Raw genomic sequence first — 14,402 nt, forward strand, 5'->3', positions numbered from 1 at the left:
AAAAACAGAGTTTAGATAAGCTCTATATTGGCTTTTCCTACCCCTCTCTATCCCTCTGCCACACATACACAACTCTTAAAGATTAGAAGAGCATGCCTTTAATCCCAGCATTCGGGAGGTAGATAGAGGCAGGCAGATCTCTGTGAGTTCAAGGCCAGCCTGGTCTATAGAGTTGTGTTCCAGGACAGGCTCCAGAGAAACCCTATCTTGAAAAACCAAACGAAAAGAAACCAAAGGCTCAAATGATATAATGTTTTTACATTAAATTTCAGTTATTACTACCACAATATTTTACTCAGACATTTCAATGTTTATCAGTAAGACCTCCATTTTTTAGTTTTAGTTTGTTCAGTTTTGTTATCTCCCTTTGCTTTTGAGAAAACATCTTGCTATTGAGACAATAACCGTGGCTGCCCCAGTACTATGTAGCCCAGACTGGCCCCATTCTCAGCAACCCTCCTGCCTCAGTTTCCCAAGTACTAGGACTACAGGAATAGTCACCATGCCTGATTTGTTTTGACTTTTAACATTCATGTGTATCCACATTCACATTTGCCAATGCTGGCAAGAGCATATAAGCCAAAGCCGAACCTCAAATGTAAGGTCAGTAAGGCAGGTGTGTGCGTGCATTCGTGCGTGCATGTGTCCTGAGATTTTCCACCCCCACCTCCCTGTAGGGGCACTGAGTTACAGAAGTATGTGTCACCAAGTCTGGGTCTACATGGGTTCTGGGTATTCAGACTCAGGTCCTCAAGCTTGCTGCTTTTCACACTAAAGCATCTCCCTAGTCACTTTGGTTTTGGTATATTTTGTTGTTGTTTGCTTTTTTTTTTTTTTTGGAGGGGGGAGTTGTTTTTGCTTTTGAGATAAGGACTCACTATGTTAATCCAGACTGGACTCAAAATTACTAGGTATCAGCCGGGTGTTGGTGGCGCACGCCTTTAATCCCAGCACTTGGGAGGCAGAGGCAGGCGGATCTCTGTAAGTTTGAGACCAGCCTGGACTACCAAGCGAGTTCCAGGACAGCCTCCAAATCCACAGAAACCCTGTCTCGAAAAACCAAAAAAAAAAAAAAAAAAAAAAAAACTAGGTATCCAGGCTGTACTCCCTATGATAACCTTGCTTAAGTCTAAAGATCTCTTGGGTTACTGCACATCATCATGCCTGGTTATTAGTTCTTATGAATATTTTTAGCATTTATTCATCTGTGTGAGGATGCATGCTGTGGTACATGTATGCAGGATCAGAGAACTTGTTTCAGGAAGAGGTTCTGTCCTCTCACCCTGTGGATCTTGGTGAGTTCAGGTTGTCAGATTTGGCACCAAGGTTCTTTACCCTCTGAGTCATCTTGCCGACCGTGGCTATCAATTTTAAGGTACTAAGAGCAAATCACTAATAAATATTTGTAAGCTGTTTTATTCTCTTCTAAAATGTATTAATTAAAAATTAGTTTTTCTTAATACTTACCTAAACTTGTAGGCTTGATGAGAACATCAAGGACATCATAAAAAGGCAGGTTTTTTAATTGCACATCAGGATGGACAGGAGGAATGGGAGGAGATGGCTGCTGCATCTCAAATGTGGGCTTACTGTCCTGAAGCAGTACAGAACCAACAGGAGATGATGGTGAATGAGGTGTAATTGAAGTAGAAGGCAACGAGTGGATTCCAGCCACAGCCAAGTCAGGTTCTACTGGTGAAGAACTACCATCCAAACTGAAAACCGTTGATTTGATTGTGGGTAAATCAGAAAGTCCTTCAAGTGTCCGTGGGTATCGGCGGCGATATAATTCTCGAATTTTAATCTGAACCGCAGGGCTGCAGCCACTCTTCAACAAATGCAACGCCCTCATCAGGAGGTCATGCTTACGCCCACTTTTATTCCGTCCAGCAAAGCCTAGTAACACTTGTAATTCAGAAACCCTAAAACTAGAAACCATATTCTAAAAGGGGAAAGAAAAAAGGACAAATCATCATCAAGCATACAAAAAAATTCACTATCTAAATTATAGTATAAAAATTAGATTTTTTTTTCCTGACACTAACCAATATTCACACAGACCACACCACCAAGAACATCAATAATCAAAAAGCTATCCTCTTGAATAGAGTTATGTTGTTAAATCGGATTTTGCTTTCCTCTTCATTTTGGAAACCCGGTCTTGGTTCTTATTAACCACCTTATTGTCAGATTATGCTCTAATATAAATCACTATTTGCTTCTTCATTATGAACTGTTTAACCAATAAATATGTTCCTTCTCAAAACTAAGACCTCCTAATATAAAACACAGCACTGTGGTGATAACAGGATATAAGCAGGAGAAACAGGAAATTGCTCCCTCTGCTGAGATGCTAAGGAGTGGCAGTGGCATGCTCCTTCTTCTCTTTGATCTCTCTGCATTTCCCTCTCTATCTGACTCGGGTTTTTTTTTACTTAGACTCGGGTTTTTATTACTTAGACTGATTAAGAACTCCATTTACACAGTATTTGTTACAAAATTGTCACTAATTAAACAAGTTGACTTTTTATGTCACATGTATAACTGCTAGTGATGTTTAGTAAAATTACAAAACCCAGTTGTGACTGGTATTCAGAGTCAATGTATTTTTAACCCATACTCAAACTTAAGAAACAGACAAAATAATTTTTTAAAGATACTTTAAAACATTAAGACTAAGGGAGGCTGCCGGGCGGTGGTGGCGCACACCTTTAATCCCAGCACTCGGGAGGCAGAGGCAGGCGGATCTCTGTGAGTTCGAGGCTGGGCTGGACCGACAGCCTCCAAAACAATACAGAGAAACCCTGTCTCGAAAAAAAAAAAAAAAAAGACTAAGGGAGGCTGATGACACACCTCTAATCCCAGTGCTCAGGAGGCAGAAGCAGGTGGATCTCTGTGAATTCAAGATCACTCTAGTCTACTATACAAAGCAAGTTTCAGGACAGCCAAGGTTACACATAGAAACCCTGTCTCAAAGCATGGATGGATGGATGGATGGATGGACAGATGGGCGGGCGGGCAGGTGAATAAATAAAATATTAAGGCTTTAAAAAAATCACATGCATCCTATTTAACAGTCATACTTCAAAGATGATTAAAAACTTCAACTTGGTATTCAAACGAGAATAAGATCTCTACAAAGTAAGGAACAGAGTAGTCACAATCCTTAAAAATTAAGATTACTCTCATATTCTTACTGATTCCTACCTGAGTGTAAAACAAACAAGATAAGCAATTCCCATTCTGCATACCTCACTTATTTTGTTCATAAAATCTAGTAGGTACTTGTAGGTCTAGCTATTAAGCAGTTTTCAGTCAAATCTGAACACAAGAGGTAAACCACATAGGTAAGATGTACCTATGGCACAAAAAAAGTGAATGATCTACCAAGAGGAAGGAAGAGATATGAAGCCACCCATTCAAAACCTACTCCTAGGAGACCCTCTTCTCACAATGACTTCGGGTTTTACTATCCTATCTCATCAGTTAGGCATGAGGCAGCCTGGATTTCTTTCCTGAAAGGGTGAAGATTTTAACACAAGGGAAAAAGACAGGGAGAAGTACCGTGTACAAACTAAAAAGAAAACAGAGATATGGGCTTAGAAATAAGAATATGAAATCACAGGGTTCTGAATTATTCAAGATAGTATTTACATTGAAATTCCTGCAAAGATAATGTTCTAAAAGTCTAGGAGACCCAGTGGAAAACCTATGAACTGTAATCTATATACAGGTGTCAGAGGTTAAGCTCAGTCACTAAGACTTAGAACCCTGGGCTCTTAAAGATGGCTCAGCAGTTAAGAACACTGGCTGCTCTATCAGAGGACCAGGGTTCAATCCCTAGCACACAAAGGAAACAGCTCTGAGGAGAACTCCCTTCTGATCTCTGCACACACCTGTACTGGCATGCACATAGCTACACATATATTTGTATAGTTAAAAATAGGATATTTTTAAGATTCTTTTTTTTTTTTTTTTTTTGGTTTTTCGAGACAGGGTTTCTCTGTGGCTTTGGAGGCTGTCCTGGAACTCGCTCTGTAGACCAGGCTGGCCTCGAACTCACAGAGATCTGCCTGCCTCTGCCTCCCGAGTGCTGGGATTAAAGGCGTGCGCCACCAACGCCTGGCTAGGATTCTTTTGCTAGGATTCTTTTTTTTTTTTTTTTAACTAAGTTTTGGCAGCAACTTTCATCCAGGTACTTTGGAAAGGAAGTACAGTTATCAGAGTCCTCAAAGGGTAGTATAAGCCTGCTGTGACAATAACACAAGAATGGATTTTTGGCTATTTTTCTTCACCAAAGTTTGATGTCTGTATCTTTAGTATAATCTTTTAAGTTGACTTTTTTAGTTTTGTATTCCATTCCACTCTACTGGCTCCCAAATTCTGGCTTTTAGTATGTCTTTCTACTTGCTCTACACAGAAAAATGTTGGTTTTTGTTTGTTTTTTAAAGATGCACAGAGCTAAGGGTGTCTCAATAGCAAGGCACTTATTTGCAATACCCTAGTTTCAATCCGAAAACAAACAAACAAACAAACACACACACACACAAAGGGGAGGCAGGTGGATCTCTCTGAATTCAAGGGCACCTTTGTCTTCTACATAATGAGTTCCAGTGTTACAAAGAGATCCCATCTCAAAAACCAAAAAATCACGATGAATTACAAACTTAAAACTAGGGATATAATCCAACCTTTTGCTAAATACAAACTAGAAAAATTTAAAGCTGTGGTGTATGTGAAGGTAAGCAAGACACACTGCTTTAGAAAATACCTCATTAAGTAGGAAAATGTTCTAGTTATATGTAATCACCAATATACTGTTTTCCTAAAACTGCTTTTAAACTCTTATTTAAGCATGAGACAGAAATAACAAGAAGTCTGAAGTTTAGGTAAATTCTAGTTGATTATACGTTGATACAAATTTTGTTGATTCTCCTTATCTGCCCGTGATATTAAGAAAGAATCTGGGAGGCTACTTTGCTAATTGATAGAGAAACTAGAAAACTATATTATTAACTGCTACCTATTTTAGCTATAACTGCATAAAAACAACCTGCATCTATATGTATAGGAATAAAGAAAACAGGTTAACAAAATCAACATCTCAAAAAATAAAGATACAGCATCCTAAAATAATCTGCATGGTAAGTCATAAAGACCTCTTAATTCCTAACCACTGCCTATTTCTGAGGTCATGGAAAGCTCCATTCCTCATAGAATCAAATATTCTCTATTATTAAGTCTACCTTTACTTGAGGAACTTTAAGTGGATATCTTGCTTGCAATAAAATACTTTAACTCATGTAAGGACAACAGAAAACAAAAGTAAACGTGATCTATTAAAAGAAGCAATAAAGAAGATACTACAGGGACTGGAGATTGCTCAGTGGTTATGGGCATTTTCTGCTCTTGCAGAAAAACCATGCTAGGTTCCCAATACCCACAGGGCAAGTCACAACCACTTGTAACTCCAGTGTCAGGGAACATGACACCCTCTTCCAGCCTCCACATGCACTGCATACATAAACATACATTCATACAAAGCACTCATTCACATAAAGTAGAAATAAACCCTTAAAAACATACGAGAGGGGGCTGGAGAGATGAGTACTGGCTGCCTTTCCAGAGAACCCGTGTTCAATTCCCAGCACCCACATAGCAGCTCAACAGTTCCAGGAGATCCACCCTCACACCAATGCACATAAAAAAAATTAATTACTTTATTTTGCAGGGCGTTGATGGTGTATGCCTTTAATCCCAGCACCCTGGAGGCAGAGGCAGGAGGATCTCTGTGAGTCTGAAACCAGCCTGGTCTACAAGAGCTAGTTCCAGGACAGCCTCAAAAGTCACAGAGAAACCCTGTCTCGAACCCCCCCCCAAAAATACTAGATTTCAAAATCTATATAGAGCAACCCACAGCTCTAAACATCTCTCTCAATGTTTATCTAGAATTACAGAAAATAGTTCAAAAAACAAATAGTATCAAAATGAACCCAAAAAGGAGAAATAAAGAATAACGGAAAAAAAAACTAGAAAACAAAATGAAGTCAACTCCAAAAAACATAAAAGTAAACAAATGTACAGGATTATGAATTAAAAAAAAAAAAAAAGATCAGGCATGGTGGCACATGCCTTTAAATCCCAGCAATCCAGATGCCAAGGCTGGAGGATCTCTATAAGGTCAAAGCTAGCCTGGTCTTCTTAGCTATTTCTGGGACATCAAGGAATACACAGAGACCCTATCTCAAATAATGATGATGATGATGCTGACGACGGTGATGATAAAAGAAACTGGGCATGGTGGGTCATACCTGGTATCCCTATGATCTAGAGACTGAGGTAGGAGGATGGCAAATTTGAGAATACTGTGAGCTATGAAAGCTAAACTTCCTTGAAGAAGAAAAAAAGTACATGCAACAAGTCCTTCCCAAGAACTCATGCCTTGCTCAACTTCCAAGGCAACAGTGTGAGCTATAGAGTAAGTCACTTGTGTGTACACGTACACACACAGCACAGTGGCAAAAAACTAAGGGTAGAGAGCAATTGCTTGCATGTATGCACTTTGATGGAAAACCTAAGTTATGTCACCTGAATCAGGAAGACATAGCAATATTGTCTCCCACCTCCATCTCAAGACACCTGCCAAACCTCCAAGGAAGAGAAGGAATTCTATTTCCTGGACTGTTCAAGAGAATGTGAAGTTAATATTAAGAGCATTTTAGCACACAGAGTTATCACCTCATTCCTTACTGGGGAATTGACGTAGACTCTATTTAAAGAAACATGGAAAAAATGCTGAACTATGTAAAGCATTGACACTCAAAATTACGAGCAAGTGGGAGTTAAGTGTGACACAACTTTTTCTGTCTTGAAAATAATGGTGTAAGGATCTAAGAGACCCAGTGGAAAACCTGTGACCTGAAATCTATATACAGGTGTCAGAGGCTAAGTCCTTTTACCAAGACACAACACAGATGTCTACTTACCCCAGATAGGGATCCCATGACAAAGTACAGATACTACCAAAGTCTTATTGGTTACCTACAAAAGTATGGGTTAGGGGTTGCTTCAGGAGCAGAAATGACTCAAAGCTGTATCACCAAGGCCCACTCCAGCATGGCTGACAGCTCACAAAGCTGAAACACTCTGCACAGCCTGCAGCTCCACAGCTTGGAGAGTGAGCTGTTGGTCTAACCCTCTTCCAGCCAGCTGGTCTGGTCTCAGTCTTCTTAGCAGCTCAGCTTTCTATCCTCTGAGAAGGACTCTCAGCTTTTATTGTTTAGTCTGGCAGGGAGGGGCCTAGTGAATCTGGTCAGTCTCAGGGGCTTCCTGAAGCTCTTTTGAGTCCTAAACCTTTCTGCATAAGGAGCTTCCTTGCAGAATCGATTGTTTCAATCTCAGAGGAAACTGTTAGACAACAAGGGTGCAGATCAGTCAACCAAACTCTCAGTCTGGCAACAGTAAACTCACATGCAACTTTTTCATTTCCTAAAAGAACCCATAAAAATGGTTATGGTTTTATTTTTTTTTTTTGAGACAGGGTTTCTCTGTAGCTTTGGAGGCTGTCCTGGAACTCACTCTGTAGACCAAACTCACAGAGATCTGCCTGTCTCTGCCTCCCAAGTGCTGGGATTAAAGGCACGTGCCATGCCCAGCCATGGTTTCAATGCCTTACAACAGCCATACATTGATAGCTTAGTCACCAGCTTATGAGGATACTAGGAGATGGTAATATGATAATACCTTTAGGAGGTAGAGGTCTACTGTAAGGAAGAGGTTAGTGGAGTGTATGGAGGGAGTGTGCATAACCCTGAAGGGACTATTGGGATTGAAGTCCCTTTTCCTCCTGATTGCCATGAGGTAAGCACCTCAACTCTACTACACATTCCCTGAAGTGTTCTTCCTCACCACGAGACTTAAAGAAGGTACCAAGGAACCACTGACTAAAATCTCTGAAACCCTGAGCCTAAATCAATCTCGGAGTTGAGTACTTACACTAGGAGTATGACATACACATTCAAATAATTTGTACAAAGTGGAAACATTTAAAAAAATTGTAGTCAATGGTTAATTAAGCTAGGTAATGAGTATAGCTACTCTGCCATCTTTGAAAAAGCAAGAATGTTTCCTGGATTGATTAAGCAGGTCAATATAGACATATAGAGACTACTAATTTCCAAACTTTTATTCAAATCTAACTTGAAAGACAAATTTTTTTTTATTTTAAGGTGGGGTAAAAAAGGTTGTAGTCAAAATACTAATTCATATAAAAGGAATGCAGGCTCTTTGAAGAAAATGGCTCACTGCAGGAACTACAGGTCTTGATTTAAAACTATACAAGATGAATTTACAATATTTTATAAAATTTTATCATAACAGAAAACAAAAAAGTAACAAAACTACTTAGATCGTAGAAGGACACAGAAAAAAAACTATAAGAGGTCTCAGTCAGAACGATGTAATCTGAGAATTGGAAAATAGTAATTACACTTAATTTAAACATTAAATATATAATAAAATTTGTTCATAATAACAGAAAACTCATCGATTTCTTTTAGAGGACATGAGTAACCAATTATTCTGAAGTTTATGAAAAGCAAACCAATTTTTTAAAGATTTACTGGCTTAAGAAGGAAAGTCACATGTCTTAAATGACAGAAAAGCATCTGATGAAATTTTATTTATTCATGGTAAAATAAAAACCCAATTAGGTATAAAAAAACTTGTCAACACAATAAATGATATCAGAAATCAACAGCAAATATCCTCTTAGAAATGAAACACTGAATAATAAATTTAAGGCCCATAAAATGTATATTATTTTGTCATTAAACATTATTCCAAAGATTCCAGATAACATAACAAAGCAACAAAATATCTTTGAAGTAGGATCTAGAAATGTAGCTCATTTGGTAGAATGTTTGCTTAGCTTGTATGTATGATGCCTAAGGTCCCATCCCCACCACTGCATTACCTGGGCATAAGTAGCACACCTGTAATTTTAGGATTTGAGGAACTAACATTACAAGATTAAAGTTCACACCAGTCTGGGTTATGAACCTGCCTTAAATGACTAAAGAAAATTAATAATTTGGGGGTGGGGGAACCCTAAATAACACAAACTGAAAATACGAAAAAATAAATTTCAAACATTAAAATACAACTGAGAGGGGGAGTGGTAGTCCACATGTTCAATCCCAGTACAGTGGAAAGCACAGACAGGTGCTCTTGAGTCCAAGACCACTCTTGTCTATAGAGACTTCCAGGTAATCCAGGGTTACAAAGTGATATGTGATCTCAAAGTACAACCAAAGACATGGAGTGTAAAAGAAACACTACATAAATTAAGGGCTAAAAGAACATGTTATCAGATTAAAAATAAAATTCAATATGAAAGGTAACTACAAGCAGGATAAAATTCTATATTTCAAATGAATGACTAATGAGGAACTTGAAAATTTATTAGCCCCAAATTAGAATAAAGAATTAAACAAATGTTTATAAGTAATGATGGATAAAATGAATAAAGACAAAGGAAACAACAAAGAAAGATTTGCAATCTTAAATGGAGAATGATTCATTGAAAAGGCAGGCGTTGGAGCATGCCTTTAATCCCAACACTCGGGAGGCAGAGGTAGGCAGATCTCTGTGAGTTCGCGACCAGTCTGGTCTACAAGAGCTAGTTCCAGAACAGCCTCCAAAGCCACAGAAAAACCCTGTCTTGAAAAACCGAAAAGAAAAAAAGAAAGGTGATCATAAGCCGGCTGGTGGTGGTGGTGCACGCCTTTGATCCCAACACTTGAGGCAGGTGGATCTCTGTGAGTTTGAGGCCAGCCTGGTCTACAGAGAAGTAGTTAGTTCTAGGACAGGCTCTTAAGCTACAGAGAAACCCTGTCTCAAAAGAGAGAGAGAGAGAGGGAGGGAGGGAGGGAGGGAGGGAGGGAGGGAGGGAGGGAGACAGGACAATCATTTAAAAAAAAAAAAGGAAACGCTGAGAGATCAAAGAAGGAGCAAGCCACCGCCACATCTTACCTCCTCAGTGTCTCAGCAGACAAGAGAGTGAGTTCGAGTTCTGTTTCTCGGTGATTATATCCTGTTTCTGCCCCATACCTCACTTCCTGTCTGTCTGTACAGACCTCAATGGCTAGCTAGTGGCAAGTTCCATTCTCTGACCCTCAAACAGGCTTTATTTGTACAACCAAGGTATCACCACGGTTGTTGTGGTCATGGTGTCTCTTCACAGCAATAAAAACCATAAAGCACTAATCTAAAGAAAAACATCCAGCAGAATAGATTCAAACTCTAATGTGATAATCATCGTATATAAACCTTGATAGAACATTAAGAAAAATCTGAACAGGACAAAAAAATCCAGGGGGAGGAGAATTTCTCAGCAGTTAACTCAGTTGGTAGAATGCCTGTCTAGCATGCACAATGCCTTAGGTTTGACTCCCAAGCACTGTACAAAATTGGGCATGGTAGCTCATACATGCAATTCCAACATTCCTGAGGATCAGCAATTCAAAGTCACCATTGGCCACACAAATTCAAGGCCAGCCTTAGATACATGAGACTTCAGGTTCCATAAACAAATAAAATCATCCCAGCATAAGACAGGTATAATTCCATCTCTGGAGAGAGGAGTGCAGGGCTGGAGAGATGCCTCAGTGATTAAAATTTAATTTTGCTCTTGCGAAGGACTCTGATTCCCAGCACCCACTACATCCTTCTGATCTCTGTGAACACCAGGTATACACACAATGCACATGCATATATACAGGTAAAATACTCACTCACACAAAATAAATGATGGCTAGAGAGGTGGTTTAGTGATTAAGAGTACTGGCTGCTCTTGCAGAGGACCCAGGTTAAATTTCCAGCACCCACATGATGGTTCACAACCATATATAAACCCTGGTACTAGCAGATCTGATGCACTCTTCTGGCTTCCACGGATACTAAGAACAAATGTGGTACACAGATACACATGCACACAAAACACCCATACACAAAATGTAAAATTTTAAAAATGGGGGCAGGGGTGAGATAGTTCGGTTTGTAAAGGTGTAAGGTCTCCTGGCACAACCGTGAGAATTTCAGCTTAGATTTCTGGCATCCACAAAAGCGCTGGGTACAGTAGCACACACCTGTAATCTCAGTGCTAGGAAGATGAGGACACAGGATACCCAAAGCTTAGGGCAGTCAAAAAACCACATTCAATGATTCAATATCTCAGAAAGTATGGTGGAAAGCAACTAAAGAAATCACCCAACCTATAGCCTCCAAACACATATACACACACACACGCACGTGCACACACACACAATCCTCCCTCCCTCTCTCTCTTCCCCCACCCATGGTCTTAAATGCCTATATACTAAAATGATGAAAAATAATGACATGCAATATAAGAAACTGGGAGGGGGGCAATTAGCCCAAAAGAGTAAGAAATGAAGGGCAAAATTTAATGAAATGGGAAAATGATAAAAGAGCACAAAGTCAAAAACTTAATTTTCTGGAAAGTCGTAAAAGTTAAGAAGCTTTGAGAGACCACAAATACTGACAGGTAGGCTGCCTGCCCCCCAAGTCCCCCCACTCTCTCTCTCAGTGTCCACCTACTCTATTCCCAGTCCTGAAACTGCCTAATCAATGTATCCCATCCCCCAATTCAAGGGGAGACCCCCTGCTCAAGCACAGTCCACGCCTGTCAGTACAGAGAAGAAACATAAACTAAGGAACAAAACACACAAACTCAGAAATCAGCACCTACACCTATAATCACCCTAAACCCAGGTAAAAACACAATCAACTTCAGTCAAGGCCAGAACCCAGCTATCCTACTCCAGCAAGCCCTGAATGTTCCAACACAGCAGAAGCACAAGAAAAAGACCCTAAAGCCAACATAGATGAAAACTAATGAAGTCCTTAAAGAGGAAATAGATAAATCTCTTAAAGAAATTCAAGAAAAAACGTTAAACGAAATGAATAAAACTGTTTAAGACCTGAATATGAAAACAAAAAACTCTAGTCCTCACTGACTTGCCAGGGTTCTTAGAGCCACATTGACAGTCAGAAATGTCTCCAGATTATTTCAGGGCATTTTAGAGGTCTTCAGATTGTAGACTAGTCAGTATTCCAACACAAGGAAGAAAACCAGGCAACACAGTAAGAAAAGTTCTTCAGGTTGTATTTAGTGCTAACTAACTGCTTAAAAAAAAATCAGAGGATAGCCATACATTTAAGTGGGTTTGCTAACAGCTTTATTTCAGAATGGTGATAAGTAGGTTCAAATGTCTTCCCAGAAAGTTGTGTTTTGCCCAGGAAAAGTCTTAAAGGAATTTCATTTAACTTGTGTGTTTTTAAACAGGCTTTAATGTTAATTCCTTATTTATAAAATGTAAAACAAATTACAATGTGCTTGGGGTGGAAGCTAGGATTAACACTGAATGTTTTCCAGGGCTGATACATTGAAAACTTGTTCAACCTTGAATATCCTGAGGTATTTCTTTTTTTTTTTTTTTTTTAAGTTTTTCGAGACAGGGTTTCTCTGTGGCTTTGGAGGCTGTCCTGGAACTAGCTCTTGTAGACCAGGCTGGCCTAGAACTCACAGAGATCCGCCTGCCTCTGCCTCCCAAGTGCTGGGATTAAAGGCGTGCGCCACCAACGCCCGGCTTATCCTGAGGTATTTCAATGGCATGGCTAATCCAATTCATTATTTTGAATTATAGGGGTAGATCGGAGCATTTATTACCTACTTTACTGTTCAATGTCTTAATGTGGGCCTTTATTTTGTAAATATGGAAATGACTGTGGGGCTTGGGAAAAAAATTACCTTTGAAGTTTTAAAAGACAATCCACTTTTTAGCATGTGTGTTATGTCCAACCTGTAGTTGTCTTAACTAATGTGATTCTTCTAAAAAAAAAAAAAAGGATGGGAGGGAAAAAGGAAGGAAAGAAGAGAGAGAGAGAGAGAGAGAGAGAGAGAGAGAGAGAGAGAGAGAGAGAGAGAGAGAGAGAGAGAGAGAACACAAACTGAGGGAATTCTAGAAATGAAAAATCTAGGTAAGCAAACAGGAACTACAGACTCTAGCATTTCCAGCAGAATATAAGAGATGGAAGAGAGAATCTCAGGCATTGAAGATACAATAAGATATATCAGTCAATGAAAATATTAAACATAAAAAGTTCCTGATACAAAATACCCAGGAAATCCAGTACACTATGAAAAGACCAAACCTAAGCATAAAAGGAATGGAAGGAGAAGATTCCTGGCTCAGAGGTTCTGAAAATATTTTCAACAAAATCATAGAAGAAAATTTCCTACCCTAAAGTAGACTTCAACAAAGGTACAAGAAGCTGACAGAAAAGGAAGTCCCCTTGACATACAATAATCAAAACACTAAAATTCAGAACAAAAAAAGAATATCAAAACCTGCAAAGGGAAAAGAGCAAGTAACAAACATAGAATTACACCTGGCTTCTCAATGGAAACTCTAAAAGCTAGAAGAATCTGGACAGTTGTCTTTACAGACTGAAAGGGACCACAGATTCCAGCCAAAATTCCAGTTCCCAGCAAAACTTTCAACCATGTGAAACAAGAAAACAAGATAGCCTATGACAACGTCAAATTTAAACAATATCTATTCACAAATCAAGCCCTACAGAAGGTACTAGAAAACTCCAATGCAAAAAGATTAAACACACCGGAGAAAGCACAGTAAATAATCTCAACCAGCAAAAGGCAAAAAGGAAGTGCATGTGTATAAACATGAACACACACACACACCCCACCATCAAAAACACAGAAGTAATAATCATTAGTCACTGATATTTCTCACTATCAGTTGGCTCAATAAAAGGACTCAGACTAACAGAATGGATACAAAAACAAGATCCATTTTTCCACTATATACAAGAAACATTACCTCAGAGTAAAGTGTTAGCAAAAGATTTTGCAATCAAAAGGGCCTGAAAAAGCTGGAGTAGCCATTCTAATATATAACAAAATAAGACTTCAAACCAAAATTAATCAGGAAGCATGGGGACACTTCATACTCAAAGGAAAAAATCCACCAAGATGGTATGTCAATTCCTAATATCTATGTCCCAAACACAAGAGCATCTACCTTTGCAAAAGAAACATTACTAAATCTTAAATCACACATTAATAGTGGGAGACTTCAATACCCCACCCTCACCAACAGACAGGTCACCTAGACAAAAAATAAACAAATACTGGAACTATCAGACCTTATGAATCAAATGGACCAGACAGAAATTTATAGAACATTTCACCCAAACACAAAAGAATACACCTTTTTCTCAGCACCTCACAAAACTCTCTTCAAAACTGACCACACGTTCAGTCAAAGCAGTTCTCAACAGATAAAGTAAAACTGAAA

At 39.0% G+C, this 14,402-nt stretch overlaps 1 protein-coding gene across 9 annotated transcripts in view; it reads right to left on the bottom strand.

Moving 5' to 3' along the window:
• Positions 1–14,402, bottom strand: part of Pias2 (protein inhibitor of activated STAT 2) — an 89,999-nt gene that overhangs the window by 44,151 nt on the left and 31,446 nt on the right. For all 9 annotated transcript variants that reach the window (XM_040741575.1, XM_040741573.1, XM_040741570.1 and 6 more), the window contains one exon: positions 1,468–1,942. In XM_040741575.1, coding sequence (XP_040597509.1) covers positions 1,468–1,942 — 475 coding nt within the window. The remainder of the gene's footprint in view (positions 1–1,467; positions 1,943–14,402) is intronic.

Source organism: Mesocricetus auratus, unplaced genomic scaffold (assembly GCF_017639785.1).
Source record: "Mesocricetus auratus isolate SY011 unplaced genomic scaffold, BCM_Maur_2.0 Super-Scaffold_6730, whole genome shotgun sequence".
NCBI classification, from domain to species: Eukaryota; Metazoa; Chordata; class Mammalia; order Rodentia; family Cricetidae; genus Mesocricetus; species Mesocricetus auratus.